General features: G+C 53.4%; 9 protein-coding genes across 9 annotated transcripts; 5 read left to right on the top strand and 4 right to left on the bottom strand.

The window, feature by feature from the left end:
• Positions 1-664: 664 nt before the first annotated feature.
• Z519_09442 (uncharacterized protein) lies at positions 665-2474 on the top strand (the record flags this gene model as incomplete). The annotated part of the gene is made up of 6 exons (XM_016767165.1): positions 665-948; positions 1005-1033; positions 1084-1678; positions 1774-2002; positions 2102-2190; positions 2306-2474. 6 exons carry the CDS (start codon positions 665-667, stop codon positions 2472-2474), a joined length of 1395 nt encoding a protein of 464 aa, XP_016616681.1.
• Positions 2475-2916: 442 nt separating this feature from the next.
• On the top strand, positions 2917-3876 carry Z519_09441 (uncharacterized protein; the record flags this gene model as incomplete). Its single annotated transcript, XM_016767164.1, has 1 exon — positions 2917-3876. The coding sequence occupies one exon, from the start codon at positions 2917-2919 to the stop codon at positions 3874-3876; it is 960 nt and encodes a 319-aa protein (XP_016616680.1).
• A 532-nt stretch (positions 3877-4408) lies between these two features.
• On the top strand, positions 4409-5648 carry Z519_09440 (rRNA 2'-O-methyltransferase fibrillarin; the record flags this gene model as incomplete). Its single annotated transcript, XM_016767163.1, has 3 exons — positions 4409-4502; positions 4599-4732; positions 4836-5648. The coding sequence occupies 3 exons, from the start codon at positions 4409-4411 to the stop codon at positions 5646-5648; spliced, it is 1041 nt and encodes a 346-aa protein (XP_016616679.1).
• A 1460-nt stretch (positions 5649-7108) lies between these two features.
• Z519_09439 (uncharacterized protein) lies at positions 7109-8391 on the bottom strand (the record flags this gene model as incomplete). The annotated part of the gene is made up of 2 exons (XM_016767162.1): positions 7109-7125; positions 7224-8391. 2 exons carry the CDS (start codon positions 8389-8391, stop codon positions 7109-7111), a joined length of 1185 nt encoding a protein of 394 aa, XP_016616678.1.
• Positions 8392-9047: 656 nt separating this feature from the next.
• Z519_09438 (uncharacterized protein) lies at positions 9048-9460 on the bottom strand (the record flags this gene model as incomplete). The annotated part of the gene is made up of 2 exons (XM_016767161.1): positions 9048-9079; positions 9151-9460. The coding sequence occupies 2 exons, from the start codon at positions 9458-9460 to the stop codon at positions 9048-9050; spliced, it is 342 nt and encodes a 113-aa protein (XP_016616677.1).
• Positions 9461-10531: 1071 nt separating this feature from the next.
• Z519_09437 (uncharacterized protein) lies at positions 10532-11692 on the top strand (the record flags this gene model as incomplete). Its single annotated transcript, XM_016767160.1, has 1 exon — positions 10532-11692. The coding sequence occupies one exon, from the start codon at positions 10532-10534 to the stop codon at positions 11690-11692; it is 1161 nt and encodes a 386-aa protein (XP_016616676.1).
• Positions 11693-11967: 275 nt separating this feature from the next.
• Z519_09436 (uncharacterized protein) lies at positions 11968-13557 on the bottom strand (the record flags this gene model as incomplete). Its single annotated transcript, XM_016767159.1, has 1 exon — positions 11968-13557. The coding sequence occupies one exon, from the start codon at positions 13555-13557 to the stop codon at positions 11968-11970; it is 1590 nt and encodes a 529-aa protein (XP_016616675.1).
• A 1233-nt stretch (positions 13558-14790) lies between these two features.
• On the top strand, positions 14791-15671 carry Z519_09435 (uncharacterized protein; the record flags this gene model as incomplete). Its single annotated transcript, XM_016767158.1, has 4 exons — positions 14791-14793; positions 14859-15042; positions 15202-15454; positions 15566-15671. 4 exons carry the CDS (start codon positions 14791-14793, stop codon positions 15669-15671), a joined length of 546 nt encoding a protein of 181 aa, XP_016616674.1.
• Positions 15672-16637: 966 nt separating this feature from the next.
• Positions 16638-17195, bottom strand: Z519_09434 (uncharacterized protein; the record flags this gene model as incomplete). Its single annotated transcript, XM_016767157.1, has 1 exon — positions 16638-17195. One exon carries the CDS (start codon positions 17193-17195, stop codon positions 16638-16640), a length of 558 nt encoding a protein of 185 aa, XP_016616673.1.
• Positions 17196-17540: the final 345 nt, after the last annotated feature.

Genomic DNA, 17540 nt, shown 5'->3' with positions numbered 1-17540 from the left:
CTCGAAATTGGTTTCGAGCCCTCTCGCAAAGTGGGCAGGTGTGGTCCCCATTCTTGTTTCAACACTTCTGATCCTTCTCTTTCATGCGCCGCGGACTCGGGAGCTGCTGTCGGTAATTCATTGCAGCCATACGGAGCAACATAGTACGAGCGTACCGAGTTGGATGCATTTGCCGGACTCGGAGCTTGTCCGGCCCAGCCTCGAGGGCTTCTCGTTTAGGGTGGAGATCAAAGCACCGTCATTGGCCTTCTCGCAACGACGTGGATGATCAGCTCACACTTTCCCCATACCTTCAACCCGAGAAATTTCCTGCTGATGCGGAGAGCTCCTCCCTGACGGACTTACGTGGAGATGGGGACATGGCCCATATCATCGTGCTGGCGCTGAAGATATCGCGACAATTTTGCAGAAATGCTCGTGGTTTATTTTCCTGATATTCGTCCTTGTTACGTGCGTATACCTCGCTCACAGGGTGTCGGTGTTTGCTGGCCTCGAATTTAATGATGAATCTGTTTTAAAAGAAGAAACGCTTCCACTATTCTCATGATTTGAATACATTTACCCGTCTCACCTCTACTTTATATCATATCCGCGCGTCTCCTTCAGTCGGATTGAAACTCAGCCAAAAGACAACAAACAACAAAGTCGCTCGCAAATACCAAATATGCCCGAGTTGAACGTTGGGATCTGTGGTGCCGGCATCGGCGGACTGGCGGCAGCCATTGCTATCAGCAAAGCGGGTGCAAAGGTGACGGTGCTCGAAGCCGCTCCTGAGCTCGGCGAGATTGGTGCTGGTATTCAGATGACGCCGAATGTCGCCAGACTGCTCATGAACTGGGGTGTGGACAAAGTTATCGGAGACGATCTTGTTGAGTTTGAGGAGCTGAATATGAGGAGGAAGGATGGCACCTTGATTGGGTACACGAAGACTATACCGAATGTCCGCAAGTATGCTTCTGAATCCTGTCAAAGCCCCAGCAACAACATGTACTAACATCCCCGAGCACTTTGGGCGGCGTGCCCTGGTGGTTAGGTGAGCGTGCGCCTGTAGAACCCTGTTGGTTCAGCCTGACGAAGAGCTAGTTCATCGAATGCATCTCCACGCCGGCCTGGTAGAAGTGGCTCGGCGAGAGGGTGCAAACCTCGTTATCGATGCTCGAGTAGTGAATGTCGATTGGACCTCGTCTCCTTCCAACAAGGTCACTGTCACCACCGCCAAGGGCCAATCGTGGACATTCGACCTGCTCATCGGCGCGGACGGAGTCCGCTCGACCGTCCGCAAAGCCATCATGCCTCAGGTCAAACCGGCGCCGCCGACGGGGAACTGTGCGTATCGAGCCCTTGTCCCTTACGACGAGATTCGACGAGACCCCATCGCCAAAGAACTCATCGAGAAACTCACCATGGAGGTCTGGATGGCCGACAAGTCGTACATCATCTCCTACCCCATCTCCGGCGGGAAACTGTTCAACATGGTCCTGAGTCACCATGTGGACCACCTGGTTGACGACGTCCAGGACATCGACATGGAAAGGGACTTTCGACAAACATACAAGGACTACGATCCGCGGATCAAGAGGATCGTCGACATGGTTACCTCTGCAAGGAGGTGGCCTCTGTTGGTCACGGGCCCGTTGGACAGCTGGTCGACCAAGGAGAAGAACATCGTGCTCATGGGGTATGGAGCGTTATTTATTTTACCCCCATCACCCTTTCTTAAACTTGTTTCAGAGTTGGCGCCCCCGATGCTAATTCTCGAGTTTGTCGACGTAGTGATGCGGCGCACTCCATGACCAACCATATGGCGCAGGGTGCAGCGACTTCAATGGAGGACGGCGCCTTCCTGGCTCGGACACTGGCTAGAGTCGTCGAGGGCAAGCTCAACATCGCGCAGGCGATTGAGATCTATGAGAAGACGCGAATGCCCAAGGCGTACTACAAGCAGCAGGTGTCGTTTCTCAACGGTGCCATTTGGCAGGTCCCAGACGGGCCGATTCAAGAGGTACGTAACGTAACAGCCTTGTTTCCGCCGAAAATCGACCCCACAAAAATGAAAATCCGGGTGTTCCTGTTTGCTGATTCCAGACGGATGGATATATAGGCGCGAGACAAAGCTATGGCGCCTGAATTGAAAGGCGAACAATTCATGCGCTCTCCGAACCTGTACGGCGATCCTGTGACGACATTAAGGTCAGGCTCAGCATCTCTAAATTCCCTAGACTAACTTTGACCATTTGGCTCGCGCTCCCCTTTCTGAACACGGCGCAGGCAAACTGGGCTGACCATGAACTTGAAATTAATCTAGTGTGTACAATTACGACGCGGAAGAAGACGCGGAAATCGCCATCAGGGCGTATCTCGAGAAATGCGAGCCATTCGATGTCAAGACCGGCGTCACCGATCGCGAGTTGGAGCGGTTTGTCGGGTGGTGGTGGCCGAAGGACAAGATCCCGCTGAAGGCATCAAAGCTGTGATAGTGATAGCGACGGCGACGGCGAGGATGCTCATCATCATGGAAGGGAGGGGGGTTGGATGTATATGACAAGATTTCCTCACTCTCTCAGCACTCGACTCGAGTCAATTTCCGAATATAGACGGGGATATGGATGGTACAGGACAGGAAACAAAGAGGCTTCTTCTTATTTTGAGTCTCGCGTGCGCCCTCCGAATCTTTGATGCGGCTGAGAGTTTTGCAATAAAGGAGGCAAAGAATGGTTCTGGGAGGGACGCCATCTCCAAGTTTCCACCTTTGTTTGAGACGTGCGATTCACTGCCAAGCATGTAATTGCACGTTCTTACCGTCGTCGTCGTTGTGAACGTGACCTCGTTACCTACCTCTCTCGCCACTCACGTCGCTGGCGCACTTCTTCACTGACGGTCACGTGCGTGCGGCGACGACTCGGTTCACCTGCCACGATGCCTCCATTCATCGTCGACGACGGTGATGGCTTGGCGGCTGATGCCATTTCAGACTTTGTTGATGAGATAGACTTGTCAGAAATCTGCTCCGACAGCGACGACAACTGGCACGCCTTCTACACCATCACGTCGTCCGACCCAGTGCACGGCGACAACGACGGTGACGTCCAGCCGCCGAACCCAGTGCAGCCACTCTCCTCCAATGAGCCTCAGCTCAACCTCTCTGCAAACGGTAACAACAGCTTTACCTTCATCGCCGACACAGCAACATCGTCAGCAACAGCAATGGAGGAGCTTTTTGCGCCTCTTGATATCGACGACGATGACGCCGCGGCGGCGGCGGCGGACATCAATGTCCAAGGCAACAGCCTTACACCTTCTTCATCGCCTCCTGCATATGGTGAAGCAATCCTCCATTTTGGCGAAATTGACCTGCCCTTCGTTCCCATCGAGCAACATGTCCCCGGCCAAAACGACATGATGAGTGGTGCGGTCTCTCACTTGGACGAAACGAGCACCGAGTTGCTTATGGATGACAACACAATCTGTACATCTAGCAACGCATGCCAAGTGGCACCTTACAAGGTCCTCCGACGACATCGGCTCTTCAACATCGGTCTGCCGTTCGCGGATGAAAGTCGTCTGTTCGAGTTGCCGAGGGACTTCCTCACCACATACCGCGGACTAGATCGCGCAGTGGAAGAATTTCGAGCCTGTGACCGAGACACGATTAACGAGATGGACTCCGACACTGCACTACTGGACATGATCGTTAAGAGGGGCGGGTTCACAAGCAACAGATTCCAGGAGGTCGTGTACCCCGAAGACATCATCCCGTTCGAATACTTTCAACCGGCTCCCGGAATAAATTTCGAGTTGAGTGGAGAGGAGGAGGTGCAGGACGAGGAGTATTGGGAGGAGATGAAGGAACAAGGCAAGATTTGGGACGAGATCTAAGCTCCTTAGGGGAGGTCGCCCTCAAAGTGTTCTTGTTCTAGCAGGCATGAGCATTGTGACATGTTCAATTGGCGTGGCTGGCGGACATATTCGGGTTCAGGTCAGAGAAGAGACAGGATTGTTGGCACAGAATTGTTTGGATATCCAGCGATGATGGCTGAATATCAGAAAATGAACAAAGTGATAGGGCCAAGTACGGCACAGCAGCGGTCAGAGTGATTACCATAGCGAGAGTGACCAGTCCACCAATGAAATTCAGGCTTGGCAAGAAACCCGCAGTCTAACCGCTTGTGGGCAACTGCTCCAAAATTTCCATGAGCGACGAGAAAAAGATGCTGCGTCTCTCCAAAATATCGCAGTTTGCGAATTGTTACACCCACTCCTGTTTTGTCCAATTTACCTTTCTCTATCGCTAATAGCCCTACGCATATCGTATCAGCTCATAATTTCATTTTCGTGACTACCTTCCACGATTGAACTCGACCGACTGACCCAGCAAAAAGGCATCTTGAGTATCTAAAGCACCGAAGAGATGGCGTTCGGCGGGACGCCGCGAGGTGGTCGTGGTGGTGGACGAGGAGGGCCGCCTAGGGGAGGCGCAAGAGGCGGACGAGGCGGTGGAAGAGGTGAGAGACAACTCCGTCTGCGACTCAGTTTGCAGATTTGCACCCCTCGAAACACTGCGCGAACAGGATCACTAACAAGTCTTTGTCACTCTACAGGTGGCGGTCCAGGCGCGCGAGGTGGGAGAGGCGGTGGGAGAGGCGGTGGCCGAGGCGGTCCAGCCAGAGGAGGAAGAGGTGGTGGTAGAGGTGGTGCGAAGCCCGGTATCAAGGGTGGAGCGAAGGTCATCATTGTACGTCCTCTCCGTGGACCACAGCAGAATACTCTCCAGCAGCACCGAAGAACAGATGGAAAGACACACATGACTGACCTAAAAAATCCTATTCTCGCAACAGGAACCTCACCGTCACCCCGGCGTCTTCGTCGCACGCGGCGGTAAAGAGGACCTCCTCGTAACCAAGAACCTCACACCGGGCGAAAGCGTCTACGGCGAAAAGCGCATCAGTGTCGACTCGCCCAACACAAACAGCGCAGACGGAGATGCTCCGGCTCTCAAGACAGAATACAGAGTTTGGAACCCTTTCCGTTCGAAGTTGGCCGCGGGTATCTTGGGAGGGTTGGACGACATCTACATCCGGCCAGGTGCTTCGGTGCTGTACCTGGGTGCCGCATCAGGCACTTCAGTTTCGCACGTCGCAGACATTGTCGGCCCTACCGGCCGCGTGTACGCGGTCGAATTCTCCCACAGATCTGGAAGAGATCTCATCACGATGGCAACACACCGCACCAACGTGATCCCCATCATCGAAGATGCTCGCCACCCCTTACGTTACCGCATGCTCGTGGGCATGGTGGACGTTATCTTCGCGGACGTGGCGCAGCCGGATCAAGCACGTATCGTCGGCCTTAATGCGCATTTGTTCCTCAAGGTCGGCGGAGGCGTCTTGGTCAGTATCAAGGCGAACTGCATCGACTCGACGGCCAAGCCCGAGGTGGTGTTTGCGAATGAAGTGAAGAAGATGAGGGAGGAGAGGATCAAGCCAAAGGAGCAATTGACACTGGGTACGTATTCCATCTCGCCCTTTTTTTTTTCTGGTTCATCTGTTCGCACCATATCCTTTGTTGTCAATCAAGGTTTCCTTTACACCCTTCGGGAAGGTGATATTCGGCCTCGAAAGGACCAATATAACTTACCATTCACGAGGTGAGCAACACACATGCTGATACTTTGTGTTTCTTTTTTGCACAGAGCCTTTCGAGCGAGACCACTGCATCGTTGCCGGGATCTATCAGCACTCTGCGCAGTAAATCGCCTTGCGTGTATATTATGGTGGGCGGTGGGCGGTGGGCGGAGGGGGATGGATAATGTAAAAATGGTAATACCTAAGTCGTTGGTGTGCCTTTCCCTATAACAAAATGCAAAGAAAAGAGAAAAATATGAAACTAGAGACGTGCTGCAACTTGCAAAGATCGTCGAAGATTGTCGAGAAGTGCATGAGCTGCTGCTGCACCACCACCGCCGCCGCCGCCACCATCACCACCATGAACTCCATCCCATGTGCCGCGCGCGCATCAAAAGGCCAAAAAGACACGAGGACGAGGGCGTTCACCGGCGTTCATGTGTTCTCATGTCTCATGTCTCATGTGTCGAAGGAAAGGGAAAGGGGGAGGAAACAGGGAATTTGTCTTGCAAAAACGCGTTAAGCTACGGAACTCTCGAGACAATCAACACATAGGACGCATTACGTGCGCTACACTGTCTGCCGGGTCATTCGAGTCGGCTAGTTAGTTCCTTATTCTGCTAGAGCCTTGCTCCGAGCCCTTCGTTTCCTTGATGGCTGCTGTGGTGCTCGTTTCCAAAACCGTCGATAAAAGGATCATCGGGGTTGATCTTCCTGCCTCTGGCACTGGCAGCTACAGAGGAATCTTTTCTACTTGAACATGTGGAACCGAAGACGACCAGCTAGATGTATTGCTTTGATCTCATATCACCTCAGGCTCGATCAACTGCATGCGGGTTCTTCATTTTTCTTCTCGTCTTCTTCCCTTTGCTTAAGCCGCCTTCATCGTCGTAGACATGTTCCTCCTCACCGGTCCATGTAGTTTCGATCCCTTGTTCTGGATCTGGAGTCGCCGTGGACCCCGAGATTTTTTCAGTGTTCGTCAGTTGTATACCTATTGGTGGCATACATGACATATAGATACAACATTGAAAGACTTGTCAGTGTCACCCAATCTCCGTACGGTACCTTAGACGGCATGATCCACGTCCCTCCCTCCTCTGCTCTTTCTTTCTTTGCCCTCTTCGAGTGCTGCTCCGCCAACCACCCCCCACCCCCAAATACAGGACGCGCGGGTTGGTGATCAATAACATGGAAAGGTGGGATTGACAGCATCACACTCAATGCTGCTGACAGCCGGAGCTGACCGTACACAACACTAGACGGAAAACAGGAAGATGCGAATGCTTCGTGAGGACTCCCTCGGCTGCTGGTGCGGTGTATTTAGAGCAGTCGTTAACGAGACAATGCAGCGCTTTTCATGCAGAAATCTCTCAACGTCTCCTCTGTCGGGAGTTGGCGACTTTGGTCGCTCAGGCAAAGAGAAATGGGGATACGGCATATTGCGAAACGAGACCTCAACCTTCCCACTCAGTGCGGTTCGCAGTTCAAACCTTGACATAGGCTACACCGAGCAAAATTAGTGATTTCCACTTTCCCATACCAAATATAGGGCTACTCCGGTGAAACAGAGAAAGGTGCGTGGAAGGGGCCACAACTTACTAGCATCTATCTGCTTCACTTGTGGCAAAGCCAACCTCACTTTATTCCTATATACCGCCGGCCCCTGCAATTGCAAGGGGTTCATTTCGAAGTATACCGTCTCCAAGTTCTCCTTGTCTCGCAACTCGTTTTCTACCTCTCGGAAGTCACTCAGTTGGTTTGAACTCGCCCACAACTCTTCCAGTTCTGTCAGATGAGAAATGTTTTCCAAGTGCGAGATTTGGTTGTTGGAGATGTCCAGGACGCGGAGTTTTTTGTTGTTGTAGAGGGCATCGGAAGGGATGGAAGAAATGGCGTTGTGCGACACGTAGAGTTCCTCTAAGTTAGTCAGGTCTGAGAGACCGCCTAGTGATATGAGGCGGTTGGATTTTAGGTCGAGCAGCCGCAGATTTCTGAGAGGGGAGAGATTCTTGATCTCGGTGATCTTGTTCTTGCCCAGCCAGAGTTCCTGTAATCTTGTCAAGGTGTCGAGGTTTTCGATCTCACGCAGGCGGTTCGCAGCCAGCTCGATCATGGTCAGGTTCGAGAGACCGTCGAGGTTTTCGATCTTGGAGATTCTGTTCTGGACAAAATACAGCTCAGTCAGCGAGTGGAGGTGGTTGACGTGTTTGATGTGCTTGATCTTGTTGAAGGACAAGTCGAGTGACTTGAGACATTTCATGTCCTCCAGCCCTTTGAGGTGCGAGATGAGGTTGTCGTAGAAATCTAACTCTTCAAGAGTGTCTCGCAAGTTGTCGGGGAGGACGATGTCAGCAATGACATTCTGGCGCAGGCACAGTCTTTTCAGTTTTGTGAAACGCTCGAGTCTCAAGGCAGGAACAGAAGATATGCGGCAATGGACTAGGTCGACGTCCTCGGAATCGAGAGGGTAATCATCTAGCAGGTCCTCGTCTGCTTCAATCTGCTCGACGGGCGGAGCATCGGCGTCTGAGTAGTCGGGGTCGGAGAGGATTTCGGGGTTGGTCAAGACGGCGTTGCGAGGAGGCATGCGCAACTTGCCATCCCAGCCATTGCTGTTGACCAAGGGCGCCGAGGAAGAAGAGTGGTGTTCAGCGGATTCGGGAGGCGGAAGTTCAATGTGGGCGTGTTTGTCCTCTTCAATGCGGTCAATTTTTGGCTGGGTGTTGCTTGGAGGGGCAGGAACCTGATCCTGGTCTTGGTTCGTCATGGCGACGTGCAGATGCTTTGTATCTGCAGAGACGAGGGCGTGCAAAGGGAGCCCAGACGCTGTATTTCAGAGCCAGGCGAGAGATATAGCAAGGGAAGCAGGCAGCTACAGTGGATGGTGCCTGGCAGATGATGTCGAGTGGTGGTCAGGACCAAGGCGAGGGTAACGAGGGTTGGCCACGCGATGCAAGATCGGGGATCGTCATATTATTACGAAGTATGTTACCAAAGGTCACAGAAAAAGCGTATCTTGCATGCGGATTGCTAACAACATTCTCCATACACTCTTTCCGAGTACGTTTTGTCAAGTCCACAAAATTCAACCTGCGGTGAGAGTCGCATCACTCTACACTCGATTGTAGACCGAGTCCTGTGGAGAATGTCACTGGCTCTCATTCAAAGACGAAGGGGTTCAAGGACAACGGCGAGGGCGTAGCAACCAAAGCAGAAAGGCATGGTATCAACTTCTTCTTCCCAAGCTGGAATCCGGAGAAGGGAAACAGATGGCTCTTTTGTCACAGACAACCCAAGTCCTGGTGTTGAACGATTCTCTGCCTTCTTCATGCTCGAATGGGATATTATACATCGAAGATACCAGTGACCCAGTGTTTTTATCTCTCCGTCCGAACACCGTCGTCAGCCGCTGTTCTAATACATTCATGAGAATCGCTTTGTGATCTTTGCAATGACTGTCGACACAATTAGCACTGACATGCCTCGTAGGACCACGTAGACCCGGTGCATGCTGGGGTGGACTTACGGTGCAATGCCACGACGCTGAAAATAAAGCCCAAGCTCAAGAACATGACAACCATTGGATCCACCTTCAACCCAGGGCTCTCGTCGGTATATAATCTCAACATGGTCCCTGAGGAACCACCCGCACCCGCAGCACGTGTCGAGGTTGGTCTGGCATTCTTGACTGACTCTTTGTGATCGGCGGCCGCACGACGACGGATAGCCGATCGAGGACCGCCCGGAGGGGAGCCAGCGCGTGCAATGGAAGAGGATCCGCTGGCTTTCTGGGTAGATGGGGTTAACTCGGGGCCTGACTCGGGCCCTGAGGTCATGGGAGATGCTGGTCTCGCTGAAGCCTGAAGAGATTGTCAGTCAGTTGCTCGGCTTGGCAAAGGAGGTGCGCAGGGTAGGTCATTAGAGGAGTGTTGACCTCATCCTGTGGGAAAGGAGAAGGAGGATTTCATACCATGATTGTAGGTGTATGACACCACTAGGGAGACAGGTCGAAAATGCGAGAATACAGTGCGTGCTATACTGGTTGCAACAGGCGCGACGAGCAGAGCAGCTCCAGGACCAAAGAGGTTCAGTTGAAGTCGCGCGAGTCGCGGGTGAGGGAGTGAGTGAGTTAGAGGAAGTAAGTATAAAGCGGCTGCGACTTGGTAACGAATGAGTTGTGGACACTTTTGCGAAACCGAATTCTGGGGAAATTCGAGACACGAGCCACGAGCAACAGCAGCTTGCACTGGGTTCGAGGGATTCCTCTGTTTCTTCCCCTGGCGCTTGGCAAAATCAATGCTCGCTATCATTCATCACCGGTTCACTCTCAGCGCACTCTCACTCTCCTCTCACTTCTGTGACTTCCATGTACCACAACCATTGCAATGCGCAATGCTCTCCCTCTCGTCATATTCCTCGATCCCTCTTCCCCGTACTTCGTAGTTCTTTCTGTTCAATGCTCGCACTAGAGGCCCCTAGGAGTAAGGTAGGTAGCGACGTCATCCAGTCAACGACATGCTCTGTGAGTACCAAGTACCCGTACGGGTCTTCCAGTTACCTGTATTCTGTACTCTGTACGGAGCACCTTCCTCAGTGAATAATGCGAGTACCCGGCGTCTGTTTGCCAGGAGTCCTCTACAACATCATTCTAGCAGGGCCTCATTAATGAGAATCAGGCCTAGGGCTGAATCCCACTCCCCACCTCAGCTGACTACTGACTACTAGTTGCTAAACCTGAGACCTGAACTGCTGACAGCAAACAGCGCAGGCAGTACTCGGTACTCCTCACCGCGCGTTGTATTTATTGTGTTTGTTATTCATCGCAACTGCGTCCAGAACCCAAGTCACGCTCCAACCTTCCATGTCACTGGTGACTCGAGCCTAGGGCCTTTCCATCTTCGACCGCCATGTTTCCCGCCAACTTCCTCCAGACCGTCCTCCATAGCTTGCTCTTCTCTTCCACACACTCTTCTGATCCACAGCCCGACAGGATGCTTGCAACACCTTCTCTTCAAGTGGCTGCCTCGCTCGGCGCCATTCTGAGCTCTACGGCTGCAGCTGCGACGGCAACGCCTACACCCGCATCCCGTGGCTTATTGGTGGACGCGGCGCCCGGAACGCCTCAACCTTATGTGCTGCCGAATCTGCAGGGCCACGCTGTGGATTTCGGGGGCTTGATTATCCGCACTTTGGTCCCCAACACCACGTCTTCAGGCGCCTTTTCGCTAGTCGGAGTGAACTCAGGCCCAGCGCCTCTCAACCTCATCCACTATCACAAAGAGATCGAGGCTTTCTACACCCTCAAGGGCAGTGTGCAAGTCTTCCACAATGCCGATACCGGTCGTGAATTGCGGGCCAATGACTTTGTCTTCCTCGCCCCCGGCAACAACCATACCTATCGCCCCAATGATCTCGACTTTCAGCTCACCCTAGGCATGGCTCCTGGGGGAATTGATCGGTTCTTTGCCGCTGCTGGTCTTCCTTACAACTCTACTGCCCCCTTCGACCCACAAGATGCCTCGCAGCTCAATGTGACCAAAGTTCTAGGCCTGATGCCCCAGTACAATATTGTCCCCGAACCCTTCAACACCATCAATCTCGACTGGACAAATGGGACTACCGCCGATGGCTTAGACACCTGGCATGTCGCCGACCAGTCTTTGCCGAATGATCCCACCAAAGCCTACTTTGTCTCCAGCAACCGCGGTCCCAAATACCTCCATCGGAGCTCTGGCCAGGTCGTCGCCCAGCTCGCATCTGGCAAGCAGACCAGCAACAAGCTCAGCGTCGCCAGCATCGCCATCAAGCCGAACAACAAGCAGTCGCAGCTCCAGTTCAATGTCGATCAGGCGTTCCAAGTCACAGAGGGTCAACTGCACCTCGAAATCGATGGTGAAACAGTACAATTGATCTTTGGCGATCTGGCCTTCATTCCCAAGCGCACCTGTTTCAGCTATTGGTCGACCGTGGGCTTCACTAAAATGGTCAACTGGGCGGCAGGCTCAGGGCTGGCCGACAGTCTGATTTCCGAGGCTGAGGCATGGGAATATGGAGTTTGGCCTGCTTGAGTCAACTCTGAGGGCGTCGATATGTGGTCAAACTGCCAACATGGGAATCAATCGGGCGTTCACGAGGCCAACGCGGGTTCCGCATCTGTATACAGTATTTGGAGATAGCGAGTAAGAATACATTAATGGGAATGCCAGCGACATGACGTCGTCCATTGTGATCATTAAAAGTATGCTCTTCGGAGAGGGAAGGAATGCAAGCTAGCACGTTCGGTGGTCTGCCGTTCTCTTCTTTGTGAGCTGATTGATTGGTTTCCGGGAAATATTGTACGCATCTATCGTCCAAAGTACTTCAGCTCCAGGTACCTCGCGGGTGTGTACACGACCGCCGTGACCACAAAGGCAAACTCGTTGGCGACATCGCCACCATAATCACCGATCAACTTGCCCAGGGGTCCCGTGTACCATGTCTCAACCATGCCCATGCACCATGCCACAATCCCCAACCCGAAGGCCGTAAAGGCGGCGATGCCATGGGGTAACCTAGACGGGTCGTTCCATGCGTCGAGCTCGTAGTTTGCGAAATTACGGCGCCGGAAGAAGACGTGTTCAGAGAACAAGATCACAAAGTACGAGGTGCACCAGTATCCCAAAAGGGAGAGGAAGTCGACCAAGTAAGTGTTGAGTTTCTCACGGCCACCGAGAGCGAGGCCCAGGATGGCGGCGAAGCACGCAAAGGTCCAGATGAAGCGCGGGACGCGGGCAAAGGGGCGGGCGAATTGCTGGCACGAAATCGCCGCTGAGTAGATGGAGATGACGTTCGTGTTGATGCCAGACAACACGAGCAGCACCAGCAGAAACTTGGCGAACCCGCGCGGGTGCAGCATGTCCTGGATCAGGAAGCCCAATCCCTGGTTCTCGTACGCGTCCTGCCATGTGGGCTTGTTGTTGAGGGCCGAGGCCACCACCGCGCCCGCGACCATGCCGATCGACGTCGGGATGCTGATGCCAAACGTCGTCATCAGGAAGACCTTAACCCGCGACACCGTGGCAGGGTAGTGCACGTAGTAGTCGGACGCCATGGTGCACCAGGAGGCGGAGGAGCCGTAGACGATGGCGACGAGCGAGAGGGCGGTTCCCGAAAGCGTGGCGCCGTGCAGCGACGAAGGGGTTGTGTTGTCGGCGTATTTCCCCGTCTCGCCGAAGATGATCATGAAGATGACGAAGAAGATGAGCCAGGCGTAGCGCTCGTAGACCAGGATGGCGTTGAGCCCGACAAAGGAGATGGCCAGGGCCACAATGGCGAGAATGACGATTCCCACAGCCAGAGAAACGTGCCCGTCAGCCACGGCGTTGAGAGCCAGCCCACCGGTAATGCACGATACAGCGGCCCAGCCGATCTGTTGGACTGTGTTCAGCGCGGCAATGATCTTGTTCGGCCACCATCCGAAGCTGTATCGCGAGACACTGATCTGCCTCAGCCCCGTTGCGGCACCGAACGTTGCGCAGTAGCCAGTGACGGCTCCTCCCAGGATAGAGGCCAAGATGTAAATGGGGATAGACTGCCTGAGACTCAATCCGAATTCCCACCCCAAAAAGCCCGTGGCGAAGCAGGACGTGTTCATGGTCCCGCTGGCCCAGAGGAGGGCCATGGTGAGCTGCTCATGCCAGGGCACGGGTTTCTTGTCTTCGGCACGCTTGCGGTCAATGGCCTCACTCTCGACGCCCAATTTCTCGTCCATGCGGGCTTCGAGCCGGCGCAGCTGGGAGAGGATGCCATTGTCTTGGTGAACGACAGTGTTGTTGTACAGCTGGGACTCGTCTGACGCCGGGCCGGATGTCGTGTCAAAGCCCTTCTCGCCGTCAAAGGCCTTGCTGGGTATGGCCGTCGCGGGCGGGAATCCCTTCTCCTCGTCGATGGTCATTTTACACGCCCCTTTGGTCTCTCTTGAGCGATGAAGGAAGAAGGTGACCGCCACAGAGGAGTCGCGTGAGATTTGGGATTGAGATTGCGGGGGAAGAGGCCCGTCACCACGGCCACTGCGGTTGTATTTATCTTGTCACTGAGTGGCATTCCCATGCCACGTTCCGGCAGGGGTTGTAATGGGTGTTTGTGCCGCATCCACCTGCCCAATCTTGCTAATCCCTCGTCGTATCACTTCCAGACCGTCTTCGATTCGCCTGAGAAAGCTCTGCAGATAGGGCCAACAGCTGCCATTGGAGGGGTCACCAGGGAATGCTATCTGGGGCGATCCTCCAAGCTGACAACCCCAAAGGGCAAGGTAGTATTCGGCATTGTGCTCGTGGGTACCAGATGGCGAGGACGGCTCTAGGCTCAAAGTTTGAAATTAATTAGCCCGTGGCTTGAGTGTTTTGGGGTTCGCGGCGGGTCTGTGGGACAGTGGACGTCAAGCATTTTGCTTGTATCGGCTCCCCAGAAGCTTGGTACGGGATCCGTTTCTTCAGGGGTTTGGGATGCTGGGCACCCGCAATTGTTCTTTAATTGATTAATCAATTCCAGACTCAAGTCATCGCGATGGATGGTAATTTCGTGAATAGAGGTCCAGTTTTGCGCAGGCAGGTCTTGGCAGCTTTGCCGTGTCCACAATACATTGACCGCGACACCAGCACCACCAGACCAGTGTTGTGTTTGACAGGCTTACGGACAGAGGCGCCGAATACTACAGAGGAACACTTGGGCTGTCATGTGAAAGGCCACCAGGACAGTCGCTTTCAGTTGGTAAGCAGCATTTGCCCAGTCAAAGCCCATTTTCGACTGTGCGGCTGAAGAGGGGGCTTCGAGACATCGCACCAGATTCTCAGCCATTTACACCTACGCAGCGAATCACGTCTACGGCAACACGAGCCAGGCACGCGAGATTGCCCAGCTGAAAGTGCGCGTCTCTGGATGCCAAGTCAGCATCAGCTCCCGTATCGCATGCAGCAGCGTGTGACCCCGGCGGGAGGGGGTCATGCTTACGACATTCCCCGGATTCCATGGTCGATGGAAACGAGCTATAAATTGAGCTGTTGTCGTGTGCTCGTTTTCCCAAAGAACAAAAGTGTCACCAAAAAGATCTCGCGACCGACTCTTCCTTGTCCGAAATTTGAAGGAAAAAGGAGAGACAAGAAAAAGAACTGTCTTCCTCAGAACCACAATGGTAACGGATCTCAAGCCTTTAGACAGCTACTTCGTCGATGGGAAACCTCTAAAAATCCGTTCCAGCCTCACGATTCCCCGGTCCTTTACCTCATCCGCCACGGCGAGAAACCTCCAAAGCAGCTCGACGGCGAAGACGGGCCAGGTCTCTCTGCCCAAGGAATCGACCGCGCCCAGAGCCTCGTCCAGGTCTTCGGCCGCAGCAGCCCGTATGACATCGGGTACATCATCGCCCAGAAACCCCACAAACGTACGTAGCGTGATGTGATTCATCCTAGCCGATCAGTCCATCCATTCATCCATTGTCTGTCCGATGCTTCCTCCCCCCTTCCAAATTAGGACGGGGCTAGGAGCTTGATTTCTTGCTTTGTTACACTGAGAAAATGACTCTTTCAACTCGGCGGGGCAGATGACAAACAGACCCGCCCGTACTTGACGGTGACGCCTCTGGCAGAGTCCCTCAAGCCGTATGGCGTTCCCTTCAACTTCACCATCAACCGGGACGACGTCGACAAGGTGGCGGAGGCGGTTCACGATTACATCAAAGGTAAAGGCGACTTTGTCGGCAAGGGAAACGTCCTGATCTGCTGGGAACACGACGCATTGGAGAAGATCGCCAAGGCCATAGGAGTCGAGAATGTGCCCGATTATCCAGGTTCTCGGTGAGAAAAAAAAGGGAATCTCAAACTTCCTCTTCCCTCCTCCCTCCTTTTTGTTCCCAGCCACATACCCAGAGTGGGTTTGCGCTTCTCTCTGACTGGTGCGAAACTCAGATTCGATCTCATCTGGACGATCGAGCCGCCGTATAAGAAGATCAATAGCATCACCTCCGAAAATGCACCAGGGCTAGATGATAACAATCCACCAATTCCGTCATGAGAGCGGGAGGGATGAAAGGTTGTTTTCGATGGCATGGGTCTGTTTGCGAAGAAGGCATGGGGCGAGAGAGGGGGAGGATTGAAGTGAGTCGCTCGGGACAATTTGAATATGTGATGCTGGCTCCCTTTTTTTTTTGTGCGGCACCGTTTGCCAATTTTAAAAGTCTTGAGAGGATAATGGATAGTGCAATGGGACAATTTTGACTTTTACCAGACACGGCTGGGAAGAAAAAGGGGATAATATACTCCGTATAAAGGTGTAGGGTCCAGGTCATGTGAATCACAGTCTTATCCATTTTGTTAGGGGGATCTTTGACCTGCGAACAGCTAATTGGCTAACCTAAAGCTTTTGGTATATGCCTAGATCGAGTGACAGCGAACAAGGTAGGGAGTGCTGTCTCTTTCTCCTTGGTATAAAGGATGTTGTCGGAGAGAAGCGACGGTTGGTCCAGTGGCGGAAAGCTCGTATCCCTCATATTCCTCGAGACCTTACGCACGAGAGAACTCGACGAAGGGAGAGTCTTCCCCATTTTTCGTTTCTCCTTTGCGGCAACTGTACCAGTCAGTTATTTTAACCACGCCACCAGGGCCAGGACTCGCTCACCATCCATTTCTTTTCTCTTGCTTCCGCTTCCATCGTCTTTCGACACCCCCTGACGTCACGAATCTTTGCAGGAGCATCGCCCCTTGGCATGACCGAACTTGTTTGTTCTTTGGGCGCCCATGATTGGCGTCGGTGGCTGGCAGAAGAAACACCATATCGCACGGGGAAGCGGGAAGACACCGAATCTCGCCTCCATTGACTGGTCCACACTCGCGTGACCGTGAAAGCTCTAATGCAATGATGTCCACACCTGAGGGCCTTTGTTCTCGACTAAGACATACATTTCCACCCCGCACTCACGAGGAAGGGTAAGCCAGCGAGAGAGAACCAATTAAACTCTGGGGAAAGGGACCATGATATACATTAGGATGAGAAAGATGAGCCTCCCCGAATGCTCGGAAATCGGAACTGGATCCTCGACATTGCGCCAGGCGTGATCAGCTCGATGGGCACAGTGGTCACCCGTACTCTCTCCCCAGCCTGACAGCTACCCGGCTGCAGCTTGTCTTCTGCACCAGGCTGATACGGCTCGCCGACCTCGAGCTGATAAGTGCGCGAAGGCCATATCGTGCTTAGGGCAAGAGCGCTGATGTAGTCGCCGACGCCGTTGAAGTCATATTTGAACTTGAAGTGCTGGTGCGGGTGGAGGAATTTGAAATGGAACCAAAGCCTGTCGTCCTCGGTGTTTTTCATCCGGAGGTCAACCTGCTCTGCGTAGAATATATCCAAGGCGAAAGAGAAGGCGACATTGCCCTGGGCATCTCGAAGAGTGAGTCTAGGAAGGCCTGCGGGGAGAGAATGGTTGTAGTCCTGCCACGACACGATCGGCTTTGTTGAGTTGATCAATATCGCCCCTTGCAGCTTTGAAGTGAGTCCCAGAGTCAAAAAGCAGGGCCCCTCATAGTTCTTTTCAGTTGACATGGTGACACACGACATTTCAAACTGTGCGTGCACAATGAGTGTTGACATGGTAATCGTAAATAGTTCGCTGTGGCGGGGCAAGGCTTCGGTGTAAAGACGCCTCGCACACGGTTTAGGTGGGAATTTTGCCTAGGCGAGATCGAACGTACACGGTGTTAGAGAATGCTGTTAGAAGGATGGAAAAGGCCCAGAAGGTATCGGCTGATGGGAGAAGGTTTCTTGCGTCTTGTGCTGAGTATGTAGTGATTGCGCCGTCTCTGGACCACCTACCTCAATGCATGTGCTGACCAGCACGTGCCTCCTTGGCACCCTTGCCACTTCTCGCACCCATCAGGCTGAGGCCCG

Source organism: Cladophialophora bantiana (assembly GCF_000835475.1).
Source record: "Cladophialophora bantiana CBS 173.52 unplaced genomic scaffold supercont1.15, whole genome shotgun sequence".
In the NCBI taxonomy this organism is placed as follows: domain Eukaryota; kingdom Fungi; phylum Ascomycota; class Eurotiomycetes; order Chaetothyriales; family Herpotrichiellaceae; genus Cladophialophora; species Cladophialophora bantiana.
The sequence above is the reverse complement of the archived record's forward strand: the minus strand, read 5'-3'. Positions and strand labels throughout refer to the sequence as shown.